The sequence below is a fragment of the Salvelinus namaycush genome, chromosome 7, assembly GCF_016432855.1.
Source record: "Salvelinus namaycush isolate Seneca chromosome 7, SaNama_1.0, whole genome shotgun sequence".
NCBI classification, from domain to species: Eukaryota; Metazoa; Chordata; class Actinopteri; order Salmoniformes; family Salmonidae; genus Salvelinus; species Salvelinus namaycush.
In genome coordinates, this window is record NC_052313.1 from 45,546,097 (window position 1) to 45,562,347 (window position 16,251).

At 41.5% G+C, this 16,251-nt stretch overlaps 1 protein-coding gene across 1 annotated transcript; it reads right to left on the reverse strand.

The window, feature by feature from the left end:
* Window positions 1-3,167: 3,167 nt before the first annotated feature.
* Window positions 3,168-6,756, reverse strand: LOC120051305 (protein sprouty homolog 2-like). Its single transcript, XM_038998117.1, has 2 exons — window positions 6,248-6,756; window positions 3,168-4,782 (listed from the first exon to the last, which is right to left on the reverse strand). The coding sequence occupies exon 2, from the start codon at window positions 4,729-4,731 to the stop codon at window positions 3,676-3,678; it is 1,056 nt and encodes a 351-aa protein (XP_038854045.1). The 5' UTR covers window positions 4,732-4,782; window positions 6,248-6,756; the 3' UTR covers window positions 3,168-3,675.
* Between the last annotated feature and the right edge of the window lie 9,495 nt (window positions 6,757-16,251).

Sequence of the window (16,251 nt, forward strand, 5' to 3'; positions counted from 1 at the left end):
ACCCACTTCTCATCATCTCCAATATGCAAGTTCCATATTCCACGCCATCATGAACTCCTCATGCACCCATAATGGCGCCTTTTCAAAAGGGTGTCAGTTTTCAGCTTCCCTCCCATTCCTGCTTTTGTTGCTGGTGAACCCATAACATGTTGACGACTGGTGTCCCTTGCCTGCAAGCAGGAACGCTTGTGCGCGTTCAGACACACACACACACACACATACTGAGTGAAACCCCCAAAAATGTTGCTCCGAGAATACCAAGTAGGGGCAGGTAGTTGAGAGGGGCTTAGAGAGCCAAAATAGTAGAGGCCATAGAAAATAGGATGAATACATGAGGCTGAATGCGGGGTAAACTGTTAGCCCTTTGTCATTTAAAGTGATGTCTTTAACCCTTTGCGGGCCTTCCTCCCAACCACCCCCAACCGCCTTTTCCCTCTATTCACCATTAAGACAATAGCGGCAAGGGGAAGCCTTGCAAAACTGTGACATTAAAAAGCCCATGTACTCCAATGGGAGTTTTTCCCCCCGCTGTTGATTAAATGGGGGAAAGGGGATAATTATATGAAAGCGGGAGGTGAGACGAACTGTCATTCAAGCTCCGAGACGAATAACAAACAAGTGCGTGCAGGTCAGACTGGGCTTGTCAGTCAACGTTCGTCATGCATACCGTGTTCCAAACATGTCTGCGCTGTCTTCAACCGGTGACAGGGCTTATGTTTTAAACAGCTAGCCTAGAGGAACACTCCATACCAGAGGAACACTCCATACCAGAGGAATTCCTGGCAAAACCATTGATAATACAACAGAGAAATATTATCTTTTTTCCTTTTTCCCCTGTATGGGTGAGGACATCTGCTGCTTGTTCACGAGGAACACGTCAATCACATATTAGTGGTACATTTCAGGTACTCACATTGTGAGACTTATCGTAAGCATGAATGAACCCCTTGTTTTCTTATGTCATAATTATCCTGACTAAAAAAACAGCCCCTGTTAGACACAACATAGCATAAGCCTTAAAATAAGACAAAGGCTTGTACCTGGTTATAACAAGTAATGAAGTGTTATATCTGTCAGCTTTAGACTGAGGGAGCACTTCTGATACGATGTTACCATTAAGTGTGTGAAGGAGAGGACAACCAAATAATGTGTTCCCACAGCTACAATCGATGGTCCTCCCAATGCAGAGCAACAGTTCATAGCCCCAGCTAAATGATTCAACGAAAGCCAGATGTTTCCCTTGGAGGTGAACTCTTACAGTATGGCTCTTTCCTTATTTCATAGCTCTAATCAGTTTGGGGAAATGGTCCAGTCTAGTCTGGCAGTTCAAAATAGGAAATTGGAATCATGAGTAGTGTAGGGGTTTGGAGTATGACTAAGAACTGAAAATGTCTGTTTTTTGTTAGTTATGGTAAGCTAGATCTCTCTTGGCTAAAGCTAATGCAGTTACTAAAGTTACAGTGCATTTGGAAATTATTCAGACTTTTCCCACATTTTGTTTGTCCCTCATCAATCTACACACAATACCCTACAAGGACAAAGCAAAAACAGTTTTTAGAAATGTTTGCAAATAAAATTAAATAAACTGAAATATAACATTTACACAAGTATTCTTTATTGAGACAAATGATGGAAACTGTGTTTTTAGAATACATAATCATTTTGAAGGTATGCGGGGCACGTGATGTCATCACGTAACTCTAAAGCTCCACTCCACATTTAATTCTAAATGCTTACTGCTGGCGAAATAAATGTTTTCAACTATTAAAATAAATCATGTTTCTTTGCAGGACAAGGATTGTTCTAACTTTCAAGAACTCATTCATTGCTTTGCCTTGCTTTTCTGGTTGGCTGGATGCAAGTTCCACCATCCAATTATATGGCAAATATTAGTCAATTATTGCATTTCATCAAGGCTTTCGTAAGCTACCTGAGATATGAAACCAATAGGTGGGAGGGCATAGGATACAGACTGTTGCCAATTTATTAGGCCTAATGCGCAATTTGCCTAAATGGAAACAGTTCAACCACTTTATTTGACACTGTAGGTTTTTGGCAAAAAAGTGTGTTTTAGGTGATATGTCATTAAGCCCAGCTAGCTCAAGATAGCTCAATGGAAACGCACCACAGCATGCAATTGTCACATGTATTTTCTTTGCAAACCGTAAATGTCGACGACGACAACAACAACAAAAAATCACTGGAAAAGTTCATGGAAACATAGCTAGGGACGTAACTTGGTAAAGAGCAAGACTAAGTGAGAAATCCTCATTCTTGGTCTCTGGCTTGAAGTTTTGAGTTTGAAGCTGCGGAACATGTGTGGCTAGCGGGATAAGACCATGTGGTTGTATGTTTCTCCCTACCATCTGGCACACAGGAAACACGGATGGGTTAGTGAGTTACTGCTCTGCTCTACCCCCCCAGCTATATACCTCAGAAGAGGCATGTCCTATCAGACTTCTCTCAAACATTCTACTGAACTAAACAAGGGCTGCAGTGAGTAAAGGGGTGGTAGATCTTGAGTTTAGTCAACATTCTCCTCTCCTACATGAAGAGACATAAATACGTTCTGATTCAAATCCATATTGCCTTATTATTCTGCTTTTTAATCGATCTAGATCGGAAAATTTTTAATGTAAAGTGTCAGTTTCTCTGACTCTGACAGTGTAGCATTTTGGGTTATTACGTAGATTCCAAAGGATTGGCTCTGGGCAGTGAAGCCATAATGTCAAGCTGGCAAAGTGTCCATTGGAATATCAGTCCCTGCTGAGACAATTCCAAGACAATAAAAGATAGTGTCCCAATCTGATATCATAAAACATTACCCCGAGGAGAACTTGAAGATATTGGGCATGCACACACAAGAACTGACAAAAACAGCAGGGTTTAATTTCAAACGTTAATATATTTTTCTATTTCATAGCGAACATATGCATCCAATTTGACACCCTAGTCACCCTAACTTGCAACAACACCAGAGTACTTGGAACAGGCTGATGTTTTTTTAAGATGCTTCTCAAAATAAATATTTTCTTTATAAAATAATAAAACTTCAAATAAATATTCTTTCCACTAAAACAATGTTGAAATTAGAAAATAAAGATTTTCTTATTGGGTCACTGTACAATTTACAAGTAGAGTTGAAGGGATAAGATGTGTAAATGTCCTTCTCTTGTAAGGCAAACATAAAAAATGATTGATATACATTCCCATGAATGTACAACATTAAACATTGTATTATATAATATATATGGATCTATCATCAAGGTGCCTCTGGTTTGGCAGAATGCTTTTCACAGTTGAAATATTATATATACAAAAATAAAACATCTCTGAGGAGGTCATTTGCTAATTTACATACTTTTGCGATTACTATTCACAAACAAGTTAGTCAGGAGAGTCTGTCCATAGCATATCAGTTGTATTAAATGTCAAAAGGGCTAACATTCTGGACTTCGATTAAAACAATACAAAATCAGGACACTTGGTGATCAAGCAGCCTGTATTAACAACCATAGCTGAAAACAAACGACACAAACCACGTCAAACAGCTCAGCTTAGCCAATCCCCAATCAACTTCTGACTACTGGGCCAAAACGTGACGAGGTGATCGTTTCAGTTGCCCAAAGTTGTCAACCCCCATCGATTCTCCACAACACCCAAGGTACTTTCCCTTTACGTTGGCTTACAGTCAACACTCTTACAGTGGACAACGTTACTGTTCTTACACCGGCACCCCGGTCGCTTGACGCGGTCGTAGCAGCTCTGGCACGCGGCAAGACACCCTTTAGCTGGGAGGTAGCACAGGAGACAGGGTAGGAACAGGGAAAGAAGGCCCATGGCCGACCAGCGCACGCAGCAGTGTGACTGGCTGCAGGAGAAGGGCTTGTCGGCGCATGTATCCTCGTCGTCACTGGAGCAGTGATAGAACAGGCCCTTGACGCAGCACACGCAAGTCCCGTAGTCCACCGCGTTCTGCACCGAGCATACGCACCGTCGGCCGCACATCCAGCAGGAGGGCAGGGCGCGCGGGCACATGCACTCCTGGCACTTGCACCGGCCACAGTCCTCACAGCGGTAGACGTGTTTACCCAGCAGCCCCTCCCTAGCGGCAGGGGCACCGCGCACCGTGGCCACCACCGCCCCGCCGACCGTACTAGCAAGGGGCTTCAATTCCTCCTGTTTAAGCTCCACTCGTTTGGGCTGGGTCCTGATTATCCGTTCGCTAATCGCCGGGCTACCCAGGAGCCTCTGCACGGAAGACGTGCTGCCTGTACTGGTCCTCGGGCTGTTTCTGGAGCCCTCTGTGCTAGAAGAAAGAGATAGGGCATCCCTAGGGGGGACTGTGGAGTGTGTGGGCTGAGGAAGTTGTTGAAGTTGGGGAAGTAAGTTCCTCTGGTTGGGCCTGGGGTCCTGGGGCTCCAGTTGCTCATTGGTCCCCAGGCCCAGTGGCACCACCAGGTCATTCTTCTGCTGGGTGGGCAAGGAGCCAGGGGGCCTAGGGACCACAATGGGTCCCACCGTTGGTCCCTCTGTGTACTCATTACTGCTCCCGGTGATCCTGATCTGGTCCAGCGAGAGCACAGGGGCCTGCTGGCTGGGGTTTACCCCCGGATCGGGCTGCCCTTCCTGTGCATGGTGAGGCCGGTGTAGCCTCCCGCTGTCACGCAGAGCACGCAGCAAGCCGGCCGACCCTCCGCCACCACTGCCATTTTGAGTACTGGTCTCCATCTTGGCTCTGAAGAAGGACCCCTCCGGCTGGCATTGAACACATCTGAAGTCCTGGAGAGAAAGACAGGCAAATATATATATGAGACGACCAGGTGACATTTGAGTAGAAACGACCCTATGTAAATTATAACTGATGATAAGGCTTTGGCAACATGGGTTGGCTAGCTACCAACTGGAGTTGTTTTGCTTGACAAATATATCAACACCTCACATTAAGAATTACTGTTCCAATGTAAAAGTGTAGGCCTATGCCCAATTCCAATCATATCCCCTAACCTTAGACACTTTCTGTTTGGTGTTAAAAGGATCTGATAAGTAACAACAACATAATATATACCTAACTGTAACCCTAAGGCAGCATTTCACCATTTGTTTACCATTTCATATGATAGGAGAACAAAAACAAAGATTTGACATGATGAAACAGTGGATTGATCATGTTTCTGTACGTTGGGAAATTGACAGTAACATTGACAGCTGAACCCTTCTGATTGGAGGACTTAGGTACATACCAACTATTTCCGATTACATGAGATACATACAGGGGAAATAAAGAGCATGCAAGGAAGAGAACATGAGGCAATGCTGAGACAGGGCTAGTCTACAACTTCAACAAAAGTTGAGGCACTCAAACATGTCTTCATGCGCATACTGTGTATCAAAACTTGCATCCTTATATGTCCCATAACTAGAAGGTGGAGACTTTAGACTTGTTGCCACCATTTCCAAATGAGTGAAAAACAACTGATTGCTAGTTTCGAGGGACTCATAATTGAACATTTCTTAAGATTTGTCATTTCACTCTGGAGGCAATTATTAGCCTAATACATCATGGTGTGCATGACGCTCTTGTTTGAGTGTGCGTGTGTAGGGCAGCGGATGAGCCCAAAGACCATGACATTTGAGATGGGCTTTACATAGACAAATGGACAGGCGAGACGGAAAAGTAAAAACCCAAATGTCCTATTATGAAATAGCCTAACATAAACGCCAATAGCCCCACCAAACATTCAAATATTGACTTTTATCATTCCACCTTTCTTCTATAATGTAAAATAGCCCTCTATTTTTGTTCTGAGTGAATATGAATATGAAACAACAAAAACACTTTTCAACTGCGCTAAATATGTGTTTATGTGCAGGCTACCGTTCACAGATTTTGTATTTACTCAATTTATCTAGTCAAAATGCATGATCTACAGACAGGCTATCAATTGTTTTAATAAGAGGGTGATGTCTAGACCGTTATTCAGAAGGGGAAAAACTAAAACACTACTTTTTAGAGCAAGAAGCTGTAGGCCTATTCAGATGAGAAAATGCTGGGATTGCACGGGGAAGGTTGGAGAAAGGATGGGGAAAGTCAATGCGGGTCGGCAGTTGGAATTCCCGAGTCCGAGAGCATGCATAAAACTGAATTGGTAAGGCTACTCTTATGTTACAACTTTTAAACATTGTAACGACCATATTTAGGCTACATTGTTGTTGAAATAGCACAAACTTAATTTCACGAACTCACCGTGTTCGCACCACTTCAGCCCCGTTTGTTGTATTAAATTCCAAATTCTGAAAGTTTATTCCTGCTTAAATTAATCTGGAATCCCATCCACACAATCCAATGCAATGATAAAGTAGCTACAAACAATATTTCCAGATTCCAATTTTAAGATATCAAAAACATAGCCATACATTCCACTGTGAGAGAACCCGAGGCGAAATAGTGCCAAAAACGAATCAATCACTAGGGGCTTGCTGGCTCTCCACTTTTTTTGTGAATTAGAAAAGTGAAAATGCGCACGCGATACTTTTGAATCCGTTGAGTGTACACAAATAGCCAACGGCCTTCGAGTTTGTTGCACTTCGACGTAGGCTGGACAGTTCTAAAAAATACTCGCTGTAATTGTTGAACGTTTGGCTGCCTTGCACACTGAGGTGGTTTCAAGTTTTTCTCGTCTTGTTTTTTCCTCTTTCCGGAGAAGAGGTCGGGTTTATGCTGTAAATGGCGTCATATGGAAGTGAGGGGGGACAAAGCAGTTGCTGTTTCAGAGGATATCTCGTATCCGGTCCCAGCTCATTGGCTGTAGCTACAGGGCTTGCATTCACACCCTGCGCTATCAAACTGTTCCCAACTGCAGGGGACGGGCCACAATCCCAGTGACCAAACTTCAGGCATTGCAAAACGTTCTAACATAACCTAGACTACGTAAATTGAAGGCATGTCAGGTCTGCAGCTTGATAGGCGACATTTGTTCAGAACGTGTGTAGCAGCATTGAATCGAGTTCTAAAAGTAGACTTTCTTGCAAAACAATATCCTATATTTTTCTGTTTCCAATGGTTATTGCAATTTAAACTATTGATAATAGAGAAGGTATAGGGTAGGCAATTATCAATCTATTTTAATAGGCTATTATCAATCTATTTTAATATGCTTATTACTGTGCTATTGTCAGAGGAGAAGACCATATATAGGTTGTAAGAAATACCCCGGTTTTCACTTCGGCCATTTGTAGAAGTTGTCATTGGACAGCAATTTCAGATGAAGAATAGTAAGGCAAATGAGGGGGTGATTACGCATGTAGGGTGGATTTCGATGGTGTGAGTAGGCCATTTCTGAATGAGGCAACATGGAGGGGCATCATGCATTTCAAAAGGCACTCTCTTGAACTCTCAAATGCCTTGTAAATGTTTCAGCTGTATCAAAGCATTGGAGATACAGGAAGCAAATCCACGTCAGAGAGGGAAAAGCATGGGAAGTGGCAGTCAGAGAATCTCTGGGAATGGGATGATCATTCCTACTCATGATGCAGTACTTGTTTCCCTACATTCTAGTTTGTTATGTTAATGCTTTACTGGAATTAAGAAAATGGTACTGTACACAACGTTTGTGTTGATTGCATCTCTTTGACTGTGTTTAGACCTTGTTTACATACATTTTTGGGTGTATTAAATGTACAACGGACATTCACTTTAGGCTGCATTTTATATTATCCACCTCAATTTGTGATTATGTGAAAAGTAGTGCCCTCTGGTGGAATTACAGATGAACAGGACACTACTTGTTTCTGCAGGAACAACCTTCAGATGATAATTTTCTTGTTCAACTACATTGAACATATACAGAGATTGATTTCATTGATATGGATTGTCTGCAAATACTACCCTTCCCTCCTTCAATACAGCACACACACTATCATTCTGTCCTCACTCGTTTCCTTCCCTCCATACTTCATCCAATATTCAATGCCAGTCCTCCCATCCCCCTCTCCCCAGCAGGGCCCATGTAAAGCTGGGATGTTCGTACAGGCCTCCGTGTAGAAATGTCCTTAAAACCATTTGATTGACATAAAGTGTACCCTTAGCCACTTACAGAGAATACAAGTTCGGTCCACCACAACTTGGATTGCTTCACTGTTTGTGGTAGGAGTTGAACTTTAAAGGAATGAAAGCCTAAACATGGCAACAATATAACTGTTTTTTATTGTCATCAAAGAAAGAGAGGGAGATAAAGAGAAAGGGGGAACATGCATATACCTCTCTAGAATGCAGTGAAAGAGAAAGGAGAGTGGTGAGGGGTCAAGGTAGGGTTTCTATAGTGATGAATGCCTCTTGTTGGCTGGGAGAGTTCCCAAAAAGCCGGAGACACTGCGACCTCCAGCTGAGAGGGAGCCATTGTTCGGGGCCTCCCTTTCAGCGGCAGAGGGGAAAAGGTAAGTGACAGCCCTATTGTCTGTCTGGGACTCCCACTGCTCGATAGGCCCTAGATTCCCCTTGTCACATGTTGTCAATGCCAAGCCCCCCCGGGAGAGAAGGGGGAGGGGGAGTGGACTGATGAGGAGAGAGGGACATTCAGGAAGTTAACTTTTAAAAAGTCTGTCAATAAATGACAATATCCTACCCCCCTGTCTCTTACACCGACCCCTACACCCCCCTTCCAGGGGAAGAACAAGGACTGTGCCCCCCCTCCCCTAGCTCCCTTTGCTTCAGCTGTATTTCCTGTCTTCAATGCTGTGTCCCATCCATCCCAAAATAACCCTAAAGCCATACTTCAAATCCTGCTTCCTGAACCATACAAGGAACAGCTGTCTCTCGCCCCCCCTCTCTCCAATTCTCTCTCTCTCTCTCTCTAATTCTCTCTCACTCTCAACCGCCCCCCTCTCTCAACCCCTTTCCCATCTCTACACAAAAGATGAAAAGGGGATGCAACGGAAACGGTGCACGCAGAGTTTGGGGATTTCAGGCAAAAGATAAACATGACATGACTGGAGTTTGGCTTTACAAAGTCACCCCCCGCCAACATCTGAGACAATCTCCTCTAAACTTACACTGTATGGGGTTGAAATGAATGGGAGTTCGCTAATGGAACAAAATAGCATGTTTATCAATTCATTCCACAGCTATCTTGTCTATCTTTATTTTCACTGTTACTTTACCTGTTCATTTACCTGGCTTACGACACAGTTTGTTTCATTTTTCCCATGATGTAAAAATAAGAGATAGCGAAACAAAGAGACATGACTTTTATTAATGAGAAAAGCCTATCGAGCCCTGAGTTGAAGCAGGAAGTGGTATGTGGTGTGTGATCTGTAATAAAAGCACATCACATATTCATAACACAAGTGGGTTAGCCTTTTCGCTCTAACCACAGCTGTTGACGCCAAAGACTGTTGGTCCAATTAAGATCGGGTTATGAACAGCCATTACACCAGGTTAGACTGAGAGTGCAGGAAGTGTAGCCTCTTATATTAAATCCGGACTGATTTTGAACCAGCTAGGGCATTCTCTCTCCCCACTGTTGTAGTAACAGAGCCAGAAATTGGGTCACTGAAGAATGCCAGGTCTGGATTAATGAGAAAGTCCTGGCACTCGATTGGACTGGCAAGGTCAGTTACATACAATTAGGACACAGTGTAATAAACCCCATATCTCAGGTCATATTGGTTGTTGGACTTCTGACAGCTACATTAAGCTTTTAAGCTGTTTATTCCTTTTTTTATAACTGGTTGTGTTGTAAAATATATGTGCCATTTTGAGTATTGTGCAGGAAAGTGTACTAGGCTAGGCTTTATCAGATTAAACTCAATGTCTATTTGTTAGGGCTACTTATACAGTTGAAGTCGGAAGTTTACATACACCTCAGCCAAATACATTTTAACTCAGGTTTTTCACAATTCCTGACATTTAATCCTAGTAAGAATTCCCTGTCTTAGGTCAGTTAGGATCACCGCTTTATTTTAAGAATGTGAAATGTCAGAATAATAGTAGAGAGAATGATTGATTTCAGCTTTAATTGCTTTCATCACATTCCCAGTGGGTCAGAAGTTTACATACACTCAATTAGTATTTGGTAGCATTGCCTTTAAATTGTTTAACTTGGGTCAAACGTTTCGGGTAGCCTTCCACAAGCTTCCCACAATAAGTTGAGGGAATTTTGGCCCATTCCTCCTGACAGAGCTGGTGTAACTGAGTCAGGTTTGTAGGCCTCCTTGCTCGCACACGCTTTTTCAGTTCTGCCCACAAATTGTCTATAGGATTGAGGTCAGGGCTTTGTGATGGCCACTCCAATACCTTGACTTTGTTGTCCTTAAGCCATTTTGCCACATCTTTGGAAGTATGTTTGGGTCATTGTCCACTTGGAAGACCCATTTGTGACCAAGCTTTAACTTCCTGACTGATGTCTTGAGATGTTGCTTCAATATATCCACATAATTTTCCTCCCTCATGATGCCATCTATTTTGTGAAGTGCACCAGTCCCTCCTGCAGCAAAGCACCCCCACAACATGATGCTGTCACTCCCGTGCTTTACGGTTAGGATGGTGTTATTCCGCTTGCAAGCCTCCCCCTTTTTCCTCCAAACATAATGATGGTCATTATGTCCAAACAGTTATATTTTTGTTTCATCAGACCAGAGGACATTTATCCAAAAAGTACAATCTTTATCCCCATGTGCAGTTGAAAACCGTAGTCTGGCTTTTCTATGGCGGTTTTGGAGCAGTGGCTTCTTCCTTGCTGAGCGGCCTTTCAGGTTATGTCGATATAGGACTTGTTTTACTATGGATATAGATACTTTTGTATCTGTTTCCTCCAGCATCTTCATAAGGCCTTTGCTGTTGTTCTGGGATTGATTTGCACTTTTTGCACCAAAGTACGTTCATCTCTAGGAGACAGAACGCGTCTCCTTCCTGAGTGGTATGACGGCTGCGTGGTCCCATGGTGTTTATAGTTGCGTACTATTGTTTGTACAGATGAATGTGGTACCTTCATGCGTTTGGAAATTGCTCCCAAGGATGGACCAGACTTGTGGAGGTTCACATTTCTTTTTCTGAGGTCTTGGCTGATTTCTTTTGATTTTCCCATGATGTCAAGCAAAGAGGCACTGAGTTTGAAGGTAGGCCTTGAAATACATCCACAGGTACACCTCCAATTGACTCAAATGATGTCAATTAGCCTATCAGAAGCTTCTAAAGCCATGACATCATTTCTGTAATTTTCCAAGCTGTTTAATTAAAGGCACAGTCAACTTAGTGTATGTAAACTTCTGAACCACTGAAGTTGTATTACAGTGAATATAAGTGAAATAATCTGTCTGTAAACAATTGTTGGAAAAATTACTCATGCACAAAGTAGATGTCCTAACCAACTTGCCAAAACTATAGTTTGATAACAAGAAATTTGTGGAGTGTTTGAAAAACGAGTTTTAATGACTCCAACCTAAGTGAATGTAAACTTCCGACTTCAACTGTAAATGTATTGTTAATATATGCCCGTCAGTTAGTTTATTTAACTTCCATCTAGGTTAGCTCAAATTAAGGTTCAACCTTTTCCCATGTATCCCTCAAAATTCCATAACAAATTCTCAAAATCCCTTTATCTCAGGGCCAGATGAGGTAGAGTACTTACAAGTCATGCACAGGTTAGAGTACTTACAATGAATGTCTTCACAGATGTCAGACCCCTATTATACACATTCTTGACCGATAAAATGGACCATTGGTGTACATGAGAGGAGTACATTTGCTGCTGTTTTTGCACACTAGACTGAATCTATCTGGTGCATTGGTTGATGCTTAGGTAGGAGGGGGAGACTGGACAAACCACTAACCACTAATTAGGAATCAATGAGGTGACATGAGTGGGGCCAACTAGAAGACACTCAGAGTGACACAAATTAGGTGCTAAGTGGCTTTTTAAGGAGTGAAATATCTGTTGTTGCTATATGGGTTGCATCATTGCTTACAATGGTAGTATAAAATATCTAGCCTCAAGCCTAAATGATAACAACTATTGGACTTTTGGAGCATTTCAGATTCAGATTAGGGCCTTTACACTGTTTTTTATATTCACTTCTCTGGAAGAATTCTGGCATAGCGAAGTTGATACTTGGCAACCTTGTCCACACTCCAGAGTCTAGAAATCCAGACCAACATAAATAACTATTCTAATATCCTCAGCCTATTTATCTTAATAGAAGTTTTGCACATAAGAACACAACCAGAGCAATGTGACAAAGTTTTAATGACAGTATAATGTACACTAAAGCAGGATAGGTATCACAAATTAATAGTCCAAACTATTACCCCGTCCAAACTATTACACTGTGTAACAAATGAAGGTAAAATCCAGAAGGACATATGTTTACAAGATACAAACTGATTATTCTCCACCCTTGCACACACCTGGGCTATATGAACTTGACCGTGTGCTTTTTTAAATTAAAATGTTCCTCCCAAGTTGACAGAAACCACTCATACCATGCAAAAGCAATTATATCCATCATGTTAATAGATTTGGATGAAATTGTCCATGGATCCTTAATAGCCTCAATGATTCCTGAGTGCGCCCATATCCATAAAACAAATAATAAATCAGTGTGTTTATTCATTAAATAAACATGCCTAATCTCCCTTTAAGTACCCAATTTAATGGTGTAAGCATTAGTTTGGAGAAAAAGTGGCAGGCCAGTCTTCTAGAGACACAGTTTGGACTGTTTGGGTCTCTGGAATGCAAAAAGTCTCTCATGAAAACGGATTCAAGAAAAGAACTTGGTCTGCTGCAGCAACCCTACACTATTAAGGGCCTCTGTGCCCATTCACTCTCTGTTAGACCGCTGTGTGTGTCTATGTTTTGGCTGATTTATGGATACCTACCTAAAGACCGGAGCCAAAAAATGTCTCCCTGGGCACCCTCTGTTTATCCACTCTTTGTATCTGAAAGGAGAAAAGTGCAGCAGTACACAATTTCTTGGCAGTTGGGCATGGTTACAATGTGTCTATGATCACATTGAAATAGTCTGAGAAAAATAGTGCTGAGGGAGAAGTGAAATGTTGACTCCGCTGTTAGAAATAATCCTTCCTCTTCAACTGTGAGGGTGTTTTTTGTTATTGTTGTTTCTTTTAGATGAGTTGCTAATAGCTAAACTTGGACAACATGTTTATGGTAACAATAGGACACCAGAATAGTAGTCAAAATCTGAAGTTGTACATTGTGTTATAAAGTGTCCTCAATGACTAAATCTTAGAATACATCCCCCCACCTATACTCTTTTCAGGGCTAAAGTTGCGTGTATTAATGATTTAGTTTAGTATTTACTGGAAATAATCTCTTTAGTCCTCAGAACCTCTTAGGACACCATACAATAATCAAAAACATAATCACATAATTGGCCAATGTTTGTCTATTTGTAACATACTACCAATTAGTTTGCTATATTCATTTAGAACCCCTCTTCTATTTGTTCCAATGGATGGCATTTTTATTAAATATTTTGTCTCATAATTCAACAAGGGGCCCCAATCCTGCCCCAGGACTACAGAGATCATACTCTATGCATTTTAATTAACCACATATCTATTTTTTTGTCAGGTTTCTGGCACACAAGGCTGTCTAGGAAAGTCTCAACAGCACAAAATGTTGTTCATAAATATGCCATCGATGACATGATTGGGGAAAATGGGGAAAACACTCCCCACAGTGTTTCTGCAGGACCATCACTAATTAGATATGCACACAAGTCCATAGAAAACAACATTGCTAGAAGACTGACAGGTTCTTACTTTGGATGAAATCCCCAAGCAGTAGCCTAGAGTCACTCAACACCATTTTAGTTGAAGTGTATGAATGCGTAATATATTCTTTCTGCTTTAGTGGCTAGGCCTAAGTCTTTGCTCTTGCTTTGCTCTCCCACATATAATGCCTTCAGAAAGTATTCACACCCCTTGACTTTTTCCACATTTTGTTGTGTTATAAAGTGAGATTAAAATGTAATTGTAACGATTTACACAAAGTACTTTGTGATGTCAAAGTGGAAGAAATATTATTTTCAAATGTTATAATATATAGGAAAAATAATAATATCTTGATTAGATAAGTATTCAACCAGTCAATACATGTTAGAATCACCTTTGTTAGCGATTACAGCTGTGAGTCTTTCTGGGTAAGTCTCTAAGAGCATTCCACACCTGGATTGTGCAACATTTGCCCATTTTCTTTTCAAAATTCTTCAAGCTCTGCCAAATTAGTTGTTGATCATTTCTAGACCACCATTTTCAGGTCTTGCCATTTATTTTCAAGCAGATTTAAGTCAAAACTGTAACTCGGCCACTCAGGAACATTCACTGTCTTTTTGGTAAGCAACCCCAGGGTAGATTTGGCCTTGTGTTTTAGGTTATGTTCTGCTGAAAGGTGAATTAATCTCGCAGTGTCTGGTGAAAGCATCTATCAATAGGTGCCTTTCTTTGCAAGCCATTGGAAAACCTCCCTGGTCTTTGTGGTTGAATCTGTGTTTGAAATTCACTGCTCGACTATCCATGTAACTTATTACGTGACCTTTAAAGCACATTTTTACTCCTGAACTTATTTTGTTAGGCTTGCCATCCTGTGCCAGCATTTGATGCAGGGGAAATTGCCACTCTTCTGCTGGTGCCACCCTATACGTGTCGAGAAGGTATAATCACATGATGTGTAGATTTATAATTAGTGTGGATCTTTTGTTGTCCGTTGTGTCCTGTTTGCACCAGTGATGGGTCATTCGCGAATGAACGGCTTTTTTTGAACAGATTTCTTGGTGAACATCGGTATCCCAATCGCCTCGGTGAAAGAGACGTTAATTTGGCTCCCTGATTTGCATACTGCTACTACTGCTTGGTGAGCTTCAAACAACGATTATCTGTCGATCAGTTACACAATCATTCTCTGAAGATGGTGAATCCTCACTGCAGGAACAATAGGTAGGGAGGAGAGAGCCTCATTCTGGTAATCGCACATTTTTTACATTGCCAATTTCAAAAAAATAAATCTTCCTTTTTTTGTAAGCAATCTAATTTTGTCATGTAAAATCTATTTGAACTCAGATTTCAAGATCTGACAATGGCTTTACATTAGAAATGTGATGTTTGTCATGGTTTTTCATCCATTTTAAAGCATTACTGAATGAACTGCCGTTTGGGAGCGAAATGAATGACTGATTTAGGTGAGCGGAGCCAAAAGACCCATCTCACTGAACAGACTCAGAATGCCGATTGGGTTTTTCTAATTTGGGAAAATGGCCTCTCCTCCATCTTTCTCCCGTGTGACCCGGAAATTGATAAGTGGGTGGTTTCGTGGTCAGATAGTGTGTCAATTCAGTTACTAGGCAGTCCTCTCCTCCTCGATAGCCTCTTTTTGGTGAGGAAGCACAAGTGTAGAAGAGTTTTGATATCTGCCACAACCCCTTTGAATCAGCTGTTGTATTGTCGGAGGAGAAAACAATGTACACGTTTAAAAACAATATGCTACTTATCCTTTTATCTATAAAATGTCTTGCACAAGTAATTTAATTTGTTTTTTATTACTTTACACGTTTATTTTGGGATCCACCCCTGTAAATTGAATTTGCCTGGTGACGCGTGAGTGGAGAAGGAGCTTCTCATTTCATACAAACGCATTTTCGTCCACATTCACTCTCATCGCCACCTCTCCTCAATTACCATTGGCCTTTTTTACCTTGAGGCGAGAGAGGACTGAGGAGAGAGGACGCAGGAGTTGATCAAATCTAATTGTGAAAAGGCTGATAACTAGTATACACAGGAAGTGGGATGACACACTGTTTTCTGTCCTCCATATTTTAATTCTTTACATTGTGATTTGTCCAAATTTGTTGCTAGTTGACCTTATGAAATCTGTAGTGATTTAACTCTTTGGGAACCTTCTGAAAGTAATGGTAAGACATGTGTGGGAGTTGAGCAACAGTTCAGTGCTGTTATCCTTGATTTAAATGTCACCTTATGTGTTTGTGTTGTAAAGACAGGGTTACAGACAGGGTCTTTTGAGTAACCCTTCTCCTTTTCTCCTCTTCTCCTCTTCAGAGGTACATGCACATGTATTTGTGAGGCAAAAGAATGCAGTTGCCCAAAAGTAAGATGTACAGATGTTGGATCTCTTAACTTGATAATTTCTTTGTTGCGGATCATTTTCCTGATGCATCAGGAAATTCAAATGAGCTTTGTGTGGCTGTAAATGAGCAGTTCTCATTCGCTCCATGCGGGGG